General features: G+C 35.4%; 1 protein-coding gene across 1 annotated transcript; it reads right to left on the bottom strand.

Annotated features, from left to right (window-relative positions):
- Window positions 1–2111: 2111 nt before the first annotated feature.
- LOC129748777 (uncharacterized) lies at window positions 2112–8900 on the bottom strand. The gene is made up of 4 exons (XM_055743520.1): window positions 8696–8900; window positions 2865–3102; window positions 2670–2800; window positions 2112–2607 (listed from the first exon to the last, which is right to left on the bottom strand). The coding sequence occupies exons 1-4, from the start codon at window positions 8784–8786 to the stop codon at window positions 2306–2308; spliced, it is 762 nt and encodes a 253-aa protein (XP_055599495.1). The 5' UTR covers window positions 8787–8900; the 3' UTR covers window positions 2112–2305.
- Window positions 8901–14864: the final 5964 nt, after the last annotated feature.

The raw sequence follows: 14864 nt of genomic DNA, 5'->3' as shown, positions 1-14864 counted from the left end.
ATTTTAGAAATTTTAGAAATTTTAGAAATTTTAGAAATTTTAGAAATTTTAGAAATTTTAGAAATTTTAGAAATTTTAGAAATTTTAGAAATTTTAGCAATTTAAGATATTTTAGAACTTAAGGAAATTTAGAAATTTTAAAAATTTCAGAAATTCCTGAATTTTAGAAATTTTAGATTTTTTTTTAAATTGAAGAAATTTTTAAAGGTGTATAAAAAATTATAGAAATTTTAAAAATTTTAGAAATTTTAGAACTTTTAGAGATTTTAGAAATTTTAAAAATTATAAAAGTTTTAGAAATTCAAGAAATACTAGCAATTTTAGAAATTTTAGAAATTTTTAAAAATTTTAGAAATTTTAGAAATTTTATAAATTTTAAAAATTTAAGAAATTTTAGAAATTTAAGAAGTTGTAGAAATTTTAGAAATTTAAAAATTTTTTAGAAATTTTAGATATTTTATAAATTTTTGAAATAAAAGAAATTTTCGAAATTTTAGAAATAAAGGAATATTAAATATTTCGGGAGTTATAGAAATATTTTAAATTTTAGAAATTGAAGAAATTTTAAAAATTTAAAAAACTTAAGAAATTTAAAAATTTTAGAAATTTTGGAAATTTTAGATATTTAAAAATTTGACAAGATTTCCATTTTTTTTAATCATTTCTAAATTTGAAAATATTTTGAAATTAAAGAAAATTTAAAAAATTTAAGAAATTCTACAAATTTAAGAAAGTTTAGAAATTTTAGAAACTCTACAAATATTAGAAATTTTACAAATTAAAGAAATTTTGTGAACAACCCGAATCGTTAAGAAATTTTAGAAATTCAAATTTTTCAGAAATTATAGAAATTTTTGATTTTTAAAATTAAAGAAATTTTCTAAATATAAGAAATTTTCTATATATTACAAATTTAAGATTTTTTTAAGATTTTATAAATTTTATAGATTTTACAGTTTATAAATAAGAAATTGACGAGATTTTATATTTTTAAATTATTTCGGAATTTGAAATGTTTCGAAGTATTCAAAGCTTAATTTCAGAATTTATAGAAATTTTAGAAGTTATAAAAATTTCCGAAATTATAAAAATTTGAGAAATCATAGAAATTTTAGAAATTTAAGGAATTTTAAAAATTTTAGGAATTTAAGAAATTTTTAAGAATTTTAGAAATTTTAGAAATTTTGAAAATTTTAAAAATTTTAAAAATTTTAGAAATTTTAGAAATTTTAGAAATTTTAGAAAGTTGAGCAATTTTAGAAATTTCGGAAATTTTCGAAATTTTGAAAATTTTAGAAATTTTAAAAATTTTAGAAATTTTAGAAATGACAAAAAAAAATGACAAAAATGACAAAAATGACAAAAATGACAAAAATGACAAAAATGACAAAAATGACAAAAATGACAAAAATGACAAAAATGACAAAAATGACAAAAATGACAAAAATGACAAAAATGACAAAAATGACAAAAATGACAAAAATGACAAAAATGACAAAAATGACAAAAATGACAAAAATGACAAAAATGACAAAAATGACAAAAATGACAAAAATGACAAAAATGACAAAAATGACAAAAATGACAAAAATGACAAAAATGACAAAAATGACAAAAATGACAAAAATGACAAAAATGACAAAAATGACAAAAATGACAAAAATGACAAAAATGACAAAAATGACAAAAATGACAAAAATGACAAAAATGACAAAAATGACAAAAATGACAAAAATGACAAAAATGACAAAAATGACAAAAATGACAAAAATGACAAAAATGACAAAAATGACAAAAATGACAAAAATGACAAAAATGACAAAAATGACAAAAATGACAAAAATGACAAAAATGACAAAAATGACAAAAATGACAAAAATGACAAAAATTACAAAAATGACAAAAATGACAAAAAAGACAAAAATGACAAAAATGGCAAAAATGACAAAAATGACAAAAATGACAAAAATGACAAAAATGACAAAAATTACAAAAATTACAAAAATTACAAAAATGACAAAAATTATAAAAATTACAAAAATGACCAAAAAATAACATTTTAGGATTATGTTGGGATCTTTGTTTCAAATTCTCCTGATTGAAACATCTCGTCCAAGCTTAATAAATATGTTTATTGTTAACGCATAATTCATAAATAAAGCTATATTTACATCGTTCGGTTCGGTTTCGATTTGCACTCTTCCATTCAGGCCTGAGATGAGAGATAACCTTTCGACTAGCTTGATCCCAACAAACAGCTAGCGGCCGCCGCTAGTTGATCTTATCCAGATTTTAATTTCTGCTACTACTGGCTAGGAAAGAATCGTTCGAATGGCGCCAGCCTCAGAATTTCATTCAAAAGTTTCTGAACCCGCTCCCGGAAACTCTGGCCGAATTCCGATTCTACGGTGGCCAAAATGCTCCTCCCTCGTTCCTGATCGAATTGAGTTGCGTGTTCCGAGTAGTTTCCACTCATGGTGAACCATCCAAATCCGACCGTGTGATCCCCGAAGGACAGATCGAAGTCCGTAACGTTGACTCGCACGTAGATGAGATCCTCATGCTCGTACGTTTGACCCTTCATGTGCATCCGGAGAGTTGAATTTCCTAGAAAACGTAAGTAATTTGATAAGATTCACTATATTCAAAACCATCGAAAGGAGACTCACTTAGAGAGGAGAACATCTTTGACCATTCCGCGATCTGTCTATCATGGGCAAGCTCTGCCCTGTAGGTTCCAAACACGTCAACTGCAGGCATGTGAAACTGCAGTACAAACTCCAGCTTGTTGAAATCCGACCTGCGAAAAAAAAATTTTTTTGATAAATTCGTCTAATAAAAACAATAACTTCAAAAACACAAACTTGACATCGGTGACAAAGGAGTTCCGGAAGCCACGCATTTCGCGATTCAGGAAGTAGGTGTGGGTGTTCCGGTTCCGGACGAGCGTTGTGTTGGGCAGGGTCAGTGGATCGAGTGAGAGGACGTGCGTCCTGTCGGATATTTTCCCGTTGGCCAGATAGGAAATGTAGTACTGGACAGCCCGTTCGATGCATTTGTTGAGCGAAGGGGAGTGTCGAATGCAGCCACTGGTTTCATAACCTGCAACAAAGAAATAAAATCAAATGTTTGAAATGATAGCAGACTTAAGTGATTGAAAAACAAAATAATAAACAAATATTTTTTATTCCTTCAATGGACTTTTTCGTGAATGATAAAAAGGAGGAGTAAGCTGTGCCAAACAAAGTGGAAGCTTCAGAATCAAAACAATCGAAAGATTTGTTTAAATACAACCACATTCTACCGTTTGACTGTTTTGATTCAGAAGAATTATCATTCCAAGTAGGCTTATTACACATATTTGAGTGAAAGTTCTTTTCAGTTAGCGATGCCAAACACTGGTCAATATCAACTTGACGTATTTCTTTCAATTTTGCATTTGAAAACCTGAACACCCTTCATTTTGAAGGTGTCTGTGTGTGTAGAATGTTGCTCCTATTTTGATTTTGGAATTCACTCTTCAGTTGTCAAAATGCCGACCAAGGAAGAAGAGCAGCGTATCAAAATTTTGCTCGCGCATCGCGAAAATCCGAGCTACTCGAACGCAAAGCTGGCAAAATCGCTAAAAGTTACCAAATCAACCATTACAAATGTAATTAAAGTGAATGGGGAACGTTTGTCGACAGCCAGGAAGTCTGGATCGGGGGGAAATCGAAAACCGGAAGCCGCTGAGACGACAAAGAGAGAGTTGCCGGTAGTTTCAAGCGAAACCCTAACCTCTCTCTCCGAGATGCCGCAAATAGACTGGGTGTATCGTCTACAACCATGCATCGAGTCAAAAAACGAGCTGGACAAGTGTAACGGGTACATGAAGTCGAAGCAACATTAATTCCTTTTTTTTACTTCCTTAAATTCAATCAAACGATTCATTCATTTCTTTTAACGTTAATAATAAGCCTAATATAAATTCGATAATAATAAAACAACGTTTTCAAACATGCCCATAGAAATGTTGCCCTAAGCAAAACATTCAAAGAAAAGAATGAAACAAACACTCAATATCATTTGAAGCACCACCCCAAATGAACGATCATCAATCATCAAAACACATCTGAGTGACCGACACAATTCTGGCGGAAAGCACGTGACTTGAGATGCTATCTTCTGTAGGCCACCGACCACATTCTTATTTTGGCGTCAGGTGGATGACCTCTTTCGGGGGCTTTTGTGCAACTATTCTGGCAAAGCAAAAGTTGGGCCTCTATGATTAAGGTCCAGAAGGGGAAGACGAGGACTACTCGAAGAATTCGCGAATTGGGATGTAGTTGTTTGACTTCGCGATTAGACTTGTTCGTATCGGGTAGTTCCGGTTGCGAAGTCAAGCTAGATCAGGTCGATCAGAGGGACATCGAGACTCCAAACTCACTTACGTTCGGTGATCAGAAGAGTTAGGATCTTGTAGCTCAGTTACTTTTACTCGGATAGGTATTTAAAAGTGCAGGGTGTGGTTCCGCGACTAGGTGCCCTGATATAATCAGCCCTCTTCCTCGTTTTAGTCCGTGATAGGTAAAATTAAAGGACAGTTTAGGGTAGTGCAGTGCAAAAAGTGGTGTATTTGAATAGTAGGTAGGTGGAGATCCAAATGGGCCAAATTTACAACGCGAACCGTCATTATGCAACCCCGACACATACTTAACCCGACCATCAGTCACAGGTACGCACACCCAGCATCCAGCATCCACCCTAGAAGCCGGGTACCGGGCATGTCGCGAACCTCAGCGGGTTCCCACAACATCAACTCCCGCCAGTTTCGCTAAGCTCCCAGCCAGCCACGGTAAAACGCGGCACCACAGCTGCTTGCACCATGCGTGGCCGACAGCAGGCGGGTTAGCGGCTGATAGCCACACCAGCAGTCGTCATACAATCCATCATCGGAAATCAATTTTAATCCCCAACCAGTCACGCCACATAACTGCGCAATTGCTATGCGGTGACCGATCGGGCAAAATGTTCAGATCCCTCGTCTTAGCTACCTGCATAAGCCTCGACCAGCGAACAGCAGCCAGAAGGACGTTAGGTAGCCGTGAGGGAACATTCGAACTCGACGAGACTTCCATCAAATACCGCCAACAGCTAGCGGTCTGAGTGAGTACTGCCCAGACAACCAGAAGTCGTATTTTCTTTTACAGATTACATCGTATAGAATGTTATTTATACTCATTTTCGTATATCTGCACCTACGATGTGCGGTCCATGCATATTCTTTATCGTGTTTGAAAGCATTGCATGATTTTATTACGACAAGAAGAGAGACTCGTATTTATGTACATATGAACTCGACCTTTGTGTACGACAATTCGTAAAAAATCCGTGAAACGACCGATATACGGTGATCAGCCGTGACTGAGAGATTTTGTCGTGCTATGCATAAAATAATTCGAAATAAAAAACGTATATAACTGCATTGATTCGTAATAATGTGCATGCAATCGTATACCTTTGCAAATTAATTCGCATGTCTGATTTTCGTAAAACGTATTTGCTGGCAATCGTAAAAGAATACAAGAAAGTTCAATTAAATCATTTATGATAATGGGACATCGATGATTGGAATCGTATTAAAGGAGGCTTCAAAATGTTGGTCTATTTTTAGATCATCGATGACGTGTTCTACGATTTAAAAGATTTAAGTTATAGAAATATACGATTTGCTTTTGGTTTAATGCCTTTGAAGCAAATCCCCTTTAATTTATATACTCCAGATAGCGTCGAGGAACAATCATGAGCTGCAGATCGTATGGTCAGGGGATCAAGTCCAGGTACTAACAATAACTTCATGAACGTTGAAAAAATAAGCAATCAGGCAAATAATGAATTTGTACGATATAAACTTGAATTTAACAGCAAAAAACGTATTTATTTGAAATAATCTTATTTTTATTATTTTTGGGAATGAATAAACCAATTGGTTTAGAGTACAAAAAAAAAATATTAATCTTATTTTTATTCAACTGACGGAAAATGAGAGCTCTGCACTCAAGTCGCAAAAGACGACCAAATAAGTCGTCAAACATATTGTTACGAAAAATGTCGTATATTACAACCTCAATCATCTATATGATGATGTAAATTGTCATAGTATATTCCAAAAAGAATCAGGGTAGTCGTAAATGATGCGCATGACAAGTCGTGCAAATCGTAATTTAATGCAATCCAAATCAAGAATATGTTTGCTATTGTACTTATATGGCCTCCAAAATGATACGTATATACTGGTTTTGCTACATTATATACGATATGTTTAAACGTATGTATATTTGCACGTATATTTGCGTTGCAAATTCGAAATACCCACCAAATGGTTGTCTGGGTGATAATCAGCCCACCCATATTCTCTAGCGATTGTTATACAATCTGCTATATTTTCGCAGCTTTAACCGTCTCTGTTGAGCCGGAGGAACGAAGTGATTTTCGCGTTCGCGTTCTTCGGACTGGCGAGCCGATGAAAATGAAATGATTTATTTGGCGCAAAATCGCTAAGAATTTTTGCGAGAAGCCAAGCGTCTCCATCAAAATGCACTGCTAGGTAGAATTTCGAAAGAGGGAAAAAAGAGTTTAGGCCTAAACAGTACGAGGTAAACACAACACAACACACATAAAAATACAATAAATCGAACCAATTATTGTAAGCAAAAGGCGAATGTTTTCACGATGATAATCTGATTGGGATAACTGGAAAGGGAGTCACACGCTGAGTCTCTTCTGATCCAGGTAAGGGGTTTGGTCTTGTCCGATGATTAGCACCCCTAGCTTGCTTTCGTAACGAACAGCTAACTCCCATTTCCAAGGATTTTTCCCAGGTTTTGTCTCGACTTCGGGGCGGCCCTTAAGGGTCGAAGTACGGATCCCTTTTTAGAGTCCCTTCCGCTTCTTTCCCAAAATCGGGAATCAAAAGGAACTCGCGACCGAGTCTCATCAGCTGGGCAAGATAAGAAAGGGTAGGTAGTCTGCCAAACGAAAGTGGCGCTTAAGCCACCTACTTAAAACCGGAAGCGTGTCGGGCCTCTAGTTATACAAGAAGGTAGTGACTCCAAATCGCGATTATAAACAAAATACGACGGCCAAAGCGCGATCCCGGAGGGTGTACACGACGATGCTGGCGAAGTTTGATTGCGTGGTAATGGACGACGAAACCTACGTCAAAGCCGACTACAAGCAGCTTCCGGGACAGGAGTTTTATACGGCAAAAGGAAGGGGGAAGGTAGCAGATAATTTTAAGCACATGAAACTGTCAAAGGTCGCGATGAAATATCTGGTTTGGCAAGCCATCTGTACCTGTGGCTTGAAAAGCAGCATTTTCATAGCTTCCGGGACTGTCAACCAAGAATCTTACGTGAAAGAGTGTTTGAATAAACGTCTGCTGCCTTTCCTGAAGAAACACGGTTGATCCGTACTGTTTCGGCCGGATTTGGCATCTTTCCATTACGATAAAAAGCCCATGGAGTAGTACGCCGCCAACAACGTGCAGGTGGTTCCCAAGGACAAAAACCCTTCCAACACGCCAGAGCTCCGCCCAATTGAGAAATACTGGGCTATTGGTATTTGATCTACAGTGTCTGATTTTCCATACTTTCCTTAGACAAACTTGTACTATACGGTCAATTTAGCAAATGGATAAAACTCGTTGAGATTCAAGATTCAAAACATTTAAATCACAAAAAACAAATTAAAAATAATCTATAACTAAAATTCTCGCAATCCATAACAGCATTCAAACGTCAGGCTCCATGAATCATAGTTGAAAATAATCATAAAACCTTAGACTCAGGCACATATTGCTCAGACAGTAGAGATGCAAGCTTACCGAATTTATCAAATCAAACTTATGGAACGAAAATCAAAACATTATCGCACAATGTTTTCCGCTGCTACAATTATTTATATAATTCAATCTCAAAAATGTTAATGTTGATGAATAATTTGAATTCATATCATCTATACTGCATTCGAAGTTATGAAACTTGTTGTCAGATTGAGTTAATTTGTGGCCGTTCAAAGACTATCCCTTCGTTCTTTCTGAAATCATTCCAGAAACCTTTCACTCGCCATGGATACCAAGTTTTCACCATCGTTTTTTAACCACTTTACACTACCTTTTTATTGTTCCTTTCTTCCGAGTGTACCCACTTATGCTGTCGGCCGATTATACAGTGTAGTGGCACGCGCTTCGAACTTTCAAGGCCAATGTCAAGTGTGAATAACTCTGCCCAGCGAAGCGCCTGCTGCGTTTCCGCGATTTAACTACTCCACCCATTGATTGTGGCGTTGTGCTGTTTTGCTCAGCCCAATCCAAGCAATCTGTGTCCAGTGTCCCTATTTTCTTATCTTCATATGTACGCAGCTATAGACGTCGAGTGGATGGAAGATTTTTTTTTTTGTGGTTTCGCTTCACACATCGATCATTTCTTACTGGAACGCGATTTATTGCACGGGCAACGACGTGAGAAACGCGAAACATATTGTTGTGGAGTGCTCTTGTAAAAGTTACTCCGGAACGAGTTCAACGACAACCTGTCGCCCTCGGGCAAAAGTTTTTTTTTTCGGTATAGCTTCGTTTTGGTCCCAGCAAGGTGAGTGAGGATCACTCACTTATTGACTTTGCGGCAATCCCGACTGGCATTGATGGTAAACTTACGCGGAAATCCTTGAACGACTACGGGCACTAAGGTGAGAACTCCTAGTAAAGTGGCAACTGCCTGGAGTCCCAACTTCCTGGTTGGTATCATCCTAGAACCGGATCTATCACTAGTTCTTGTAACAAAGCCTTTGACAACGAAGCAACGACGATCTACGTTGTTCTAATGACGCGACAAACACTCTTCCTTCCGACCGATTGCGGCGAAAGTAAACTTACGAATGAGATCCTCCAGGCTGGCCCCAAGGAGAGAGTAATCTGAAAGTATTTCTTCTAACGTCCATCCAAGTTCCTCTGTTAAGAAGCGGAGCCGAGTTCGAGAGAATCGTAATAGTTCAGATGCTCTGAATGATGCTGATGATGATGACGATCATCTTCGCCACCACCAGCCCGACCACCATTATGATCTCTCCACCGCAATAAAGAAAGATGCCGGTCATTCATAACATCTATAGGTACGAGAGGAGGATTGCCGGATTGCGAGCATATTGAACGCACTCAGGCAGCCGCCGGGATCATTCAAATGGCGCTCAGTCATCGCCAAACAACGAATTCCAGAACCCATTGACGATAATGGCAAATGGAATTTATTTTTACGGCTTCTTATCTAGCGTTTTTTTCATTTCATTATTTCTGTTTTTGCGTTTCACCCGATGAGGTCCATGTTCTGTGAGGTAGAACGAAACATAAGCAGGAAAAAACCGGTTGGTCATAGAAGGCGTTGCGGTCCATGTGCATTATCATCATAGCAACCCGAAGAGCATTCCATCGGAATTCCAACGACCCTAATCTGTAGCAGGTGAGTCATGCAAGGTCAGACCAAATTGTTGTTACACCCCATATGAGCCTCTATTGCTTGATCATTGCACTCCCGCTGATTAATTCAATCTTCTTTGAACCGAACGGCGTGTAGTTTACATCTAAATATAGTCATAACAGCGAGTGATCGTCGTCCACAAAGTCTACCCAAGTGAGTTGACATGTCAATCAAATTTGCACAAACTCCTTCTTCCTGCAAAGATTGTTAAAAAAAACAAAAACAAAAGAATACAAAATGTGACGTGACGCGATGCACTTGCGTCGCAGCATATGCGTCTAATCGCAGTTGGCGATGATCATCGGTCACTCGCCGCGTGGAAATTCAGCGGCTCGCTCCTTCCGTGTGGTCCCATGAGCGTGCGCGTCAACGCTTGCTAGATTGAAATTGACGTGTAAATTGGTATGATTTGATCAACCGGTTCAAGTAAGTGTAACAACTGCCTGGGCCGCCTGGCGTTGGCCAATTTATGGAACCGGGTGGTCGGTCGGTGGCTTCCGAGTAATGGATTATCTCGGCTCGGTAATAGCTAATGACTTCTGAGGATTTTCTGAAATTGTAGACTTTTTTAACCTCTCCTAATTCAGGGTGAAGTTTACTCAAGTTTAGATCGACTAACTTTGAGGGAACTATTTACATAACATGGCATCGAAAGATAAGAGATTTAAATATCGTTTTACAGTTCAACCCATAAACTATTCTTGTAACAGTACTTGTTGAGATGGCCAAATAAGAAAGATTATGCAAAACATGTCACTTACAACTCTCATATATGTTGTATGTATGTTGGTTATCCACCATGGGTGCATGGATTCACCGCAGTTTCTGCCCAAGTGTATGTGCACGATGTGTTTATGGGCTATGGGCTTATGGGCAAGGTTGCCGAAAAAAATTCTGTGTTTTTGAGAAAAAAAAATTTCTGTGATTTTACCCAAAAATTCTGTGATGGATTTCTGTGAAGCAATTTCCTTGAATTTCATAAAAAAAATCATGATAAATTGGGTCTTTTTCACATTTTAGTTGGGCAAAATCAATTACCATTACCAATCTTATCATACTTTTCTAATTCAAAGTAAAAAATCTTAATTTGATACCGTCCAAAAAATTACAATTTCGGAAATCCATTCAAAATTTAAAAGATTCTGTGAAATCTGGGAAAATTTCAAAATTCTGTTTTCTGTGACACAGATTCTGTGATAAAAATTTGCTCAAAATTCTGTGAAATCACAGATTTTTCTGTGATTTTGACAACCTTGCTTATGGGTTTCAAACCCAAAAGCTTCTTGCTGAACCCAGTAGGCCTAGCATATCAAAAGCAGACTCGCGCCATCCTATCTCCTAGACCAAATCGGCGCTCACTCACAACTCTCTTACATGTTTCATTAAAATAGGTGGAGACCGTATATGGATTAATTTAACTTTGAAAAATCATTTAAAAAATTTGCTAAAGAAATTTAAAAAAAAAATATTTCGTGAATTGTTATGAACTGCTGGTGGCTTATTTCGATTTATGGGGTAAGGAAGGACGATGCTTTTCTCTATGATTTCTCAGGAAATTTCAATAAACTTGTCTTTTCTTGGATGAATACGTTACTTTATTGCTCTAACAGCCCTACATACTGAAAAAGGCATTGCATTGATATTGTTTTGTAGCTTATTTTGTAACATACTCGAACCGATTTAATTGAAAATATATATTGGAGATTAACCTAGGGTTGCCATCCGTCCCGCATGGAAAAAAAATCTTATAAAATCTCAACTGCTGTCATTTTTTCTAATCTATTTTATATAATTTATGATTTTGAAAAGTAGAAATTGTCTAACTTAAAGATCATGACATTCATCGATAAGGCTGGAAAATTAAAAAGGTCACTTTTTTATGAAGTTTCACTGAATTACAACGGAAAAACCTTAATTTAGCCTCTATTTATATTCATTGGTTCAAAACAGAAAATCATTCAAAAAATTTGGTGTTGGTGTTTGGTGTTTTTTTTCCTCAAACTTAGCAGCACAGACAAGATGAAATAACTTGTTTAGTTATTAGCATTTATGATTGTCAGAATATTTACCAAACAACCGGGCAATTTTATCTTAAAACCCGAGCAATATCCGAGTAAACTTAATCAAAACTACGGAATTATTCAATTAAAAATCAAAAAGAATACATTCGAAAATACATTTTTACATCAAAACAGCAGATTTTAAATCGTATTTTACGCTCCCTGAAAAAATCGTTTTTGGACGCAAAAATAAAAAGATATTATAACTCAATTTGAGTTTCTTTGTTCAGTTTTTGAATAAAGTGAATAAATCTGGATAAAATAGAGCAGGACTACCGAACGAAAACAAAAAAAAACACAAATCAAACAATGAATGAATGGACGAGAAACTTGGTAGATGATCAAAAACGGCTATTTATATATTTAAATAAGGTTTTTAAGCGTTTTTTAAATGTCTCGCATTTTTCGACGATGTCCCGCTTTTTTTTCGTGAAATGTCCAGCTTTTTTCTAAACGTCTGATTTGGCCCGATTTCCCCTATTTTTGGATATTGAGGTAGAATTCCGTTTGTGGCATTCTGCCTTGTTGCTAAAAAGTCAAATAAACTATGCTTATTTATTAAAAAATGTCGGCTGAATCGATTGGTGTACTCCAATTCTTGTTTTTACTGCGACAAGTGGCTCATTTTGCCTCTTTTCCCCGAAACTTAAAAAAAAAATTCAAAGAAATGCAGTCAACAAAGTGTAATCCAACAACTTTTCATCATGAATGATCATTTTTGGTAGATTTGTTCATCCTCGAGCTGATCGTGTCGCTTTTTTGCACTAGAATAAATAGAAACGGCTAAATTGATACAATTTCTTCGAAAAATACATTGTATTAAACAGAATGCAATTTAACAGACGCAAAAACACTTATTGTGTAAAACTTATTACTGAATCAAGTGATGTAAACTACTAAGCTATAAGTTGACGAGAAGAGCATCAACCACCCCAATTTCGCCTAAATTAATGTAATTTCTTCGAAAAAAAACATTGTAACAAACAACATCTGTGACACATCTAAAACTTGAATCTTACTTTTTGTAGTAATGGACTAATGAGTTGTTTCTTTATGATAAGCTTAGTATAAAAAATAATAGGGTCATATCACAAAAGTAACATTTTGAAAAGAAACATTGTTTTTCAAATAAAAAAAGCATCGAATAAAAAAAAATTATAATTTTCTTGCAGCTTTTTGAAAAATAAACCCATTTATGATTAATGTTTGCTAAATTAAATTATGTTTTGAAAACGAAAAAGACAATAACTGACAGGCAATTGCTCGCTCCTGAGATAATCTAATTTATGAATGAACCGTTGGCTTCAAAATTCTATTCTAGCCATAGTCTCAAAATTCTAGTTTGTAAAAAAATTAAATTTATCATGATTCATTCTTCTTTAAAACTACTGAAAGTCACATTTATAGAGAAACCACTGAATTATTGAGTAAATAAAATTGACCAAGATGAACCAGCTGAAAGCTGAAAATCTCTATAACAAAGACATTAAAAAAATAGAGCAATATGATCATACAAAAGAGTCATGTTTTAATTTGTTTTCATTTCAAGTTGAATGCAGAATATATTTCTCAATTGACTAAAATTGCTTTTGGCAACACACAATCGACCACTATAACACTAGTTTACAGTATTTTTGAACTAGGTAAACTGAAGGTCATTTTTAATGTGAAATCGGGCGCTGAATCTGAAAATGAATTCCAAAAAAATCTCAGTAGAACAGTGTTTGAGTTATGCTTTAAATATACAATTTTTGAAAAATAAAAAAAGTACTTGTACTTAGATTAAAATATCTCGGACTACATAACAGTAATTTGAAATCCCTTTTTTGAATATTAATGGTGAATAAATCTTTGTTTTGAATTGACATGAAAGGGCCATAGAAAGTCAATTTTTTTTAAATGTTACAATCAAGTCTAAAACATTCGCTGAAACAAATCTTTCTCTAAAAAATGCGTTTTTATTATTTTTTCTATCATTAAATCATAAATATCAACAATACTGTTGATTTCACGCAAAAATGGCGTTCAAATGATCGATAGCAAATTTGTTCATCTTTAATATGCAAAAAAGAGATTTCAAATTAATGTCATGCATTCCGAGATATTTGATTCTGAGTACAAGTACTTTTTTTATTTTTCCAAAATTTTATATTTGGAGCACAACTTAAAAACAGTTCTACTGTGATTTTTTTAATTTCATTTTCGGATTCAGCGCTCGATTTCACATTCAAAATTTAGATCGGTCAATAAAGTTCACGATTTTTTTCAAATTTTGTAAACTAGTATAAGTAGAGTTTCAAAATGCTTAAGTTCAATTCGGAGGAGTAAGCCTTGATTTTTCAGCAATGGACGCGTTTGTTTTTTTTTGCTTCGTCGGTGAAAATTTAATATTCTTAGTATTAAAGTGATAAAATTGCAACAAAAAACGTTTAACACATCTATCTACCTTGTGTTATTGTTCGATCAGTGAGATCGTCAAAAAGTTACAGTTTTCCCTGTGGCAAAATAAAGGATTTGAACGGCGTTCCTCTCAGCGCTGTACAGAGAAAGAATTCTTCGAGGACAGCTTAGAAAGTGAAATGCTTCTCAACCAGCATGGACTAGAGCTTATTTGGTGAGTCCGTTCCATGATTAGATTATGCGTAAATTTAACAAAGGATAATTTCAGAAATTTTTTTGTGCGAAAATGTTCAAATTTTGGAAATATTTGAGTATGCTTGGTGCCCAAGAATCGCTGCTTTAAAAACAGGTACGCTTCCTAGAATTTTGTGACTTATGATTGATTTTTTTCCCCATCCTAGTCACCAACGATTTTACTTCTCAACATAAAAAGTCTGTTTTCTTAACAAACGACGCATCGAACGACGCATACCTAGTTTGTTTTTCTTCCCCTCTCACCGATCACTAGATCGGTTATTTTCTGAGTTACTATCGGTAACCATCAAACAATCATCATTCGCTCTTGATGAAAACATTGCGTGAAAACGACATCGTATCATGCTTCTCCACGAATGCTTCGTTAAGCAAAATGATTTAATTCTAGGAACGCAACAGGTACCCAAAAACTAAATCTAGGCCAATTTTGGCTTATTTTCCCCTCAAGTTGTGTCAATTGTATGGGTCTTATTCGTTATCCCGGGAATTGTCCTCCTAGTATCATTCTTCCTTAAGGGTCTGATTCTGGGCCATAATCAACATCATCGTCATCAATTCGCGCCGTATCAACTCGCCGACGAATGGATTCAGTTGCGAAGCAAATGATTGCTGGAGTAATGAATGACTGAAAATCGGG

Source organism: Uranotaenia lowii, chromosome 2, assembly GCF_029784155.1.
Source record: "Uranotaenia lowii strain MFRU-FL chromosome 2, ASM2978415v1, whole genome shotgun sequence".
NCBI lineage: Eukaryota > Metazoa > Arthropoda > Insecta > Diptera > Culicidae > Uranotaenia > Uranotaenia lowii.
The sequence above is the reverse complement of the archived record's forward strand: the minus strand, read 5'-3'. Positions and strand labels throughout refer to the sequence as shown.

Bases quoted from the DNA above. Each gene is read 5' to 3' on its own strand.
- LOC129748777 (XM_055743520.1), bottom strand. From the start codon at position 8,786: ATGATACCAACCAGGAAGTTGGGACTCCAGGCAGTTGCCACTTTACTA. The intron at 3,103-8,695 runs GTAAGTTTACCA...TCTTTGTTGCAG, and splicing joins AGTCGTTCAAGGATTTCCGC to GTTATGAAACCAGTGGCTGC. The intron at 2,608-2,669 runs GTGAGTCTCCTT...TACGTTTTCTAG, and splicing joins AAAGATGTTCTCCTCTCTAA to GAAATTCAACTCTCCGGATG.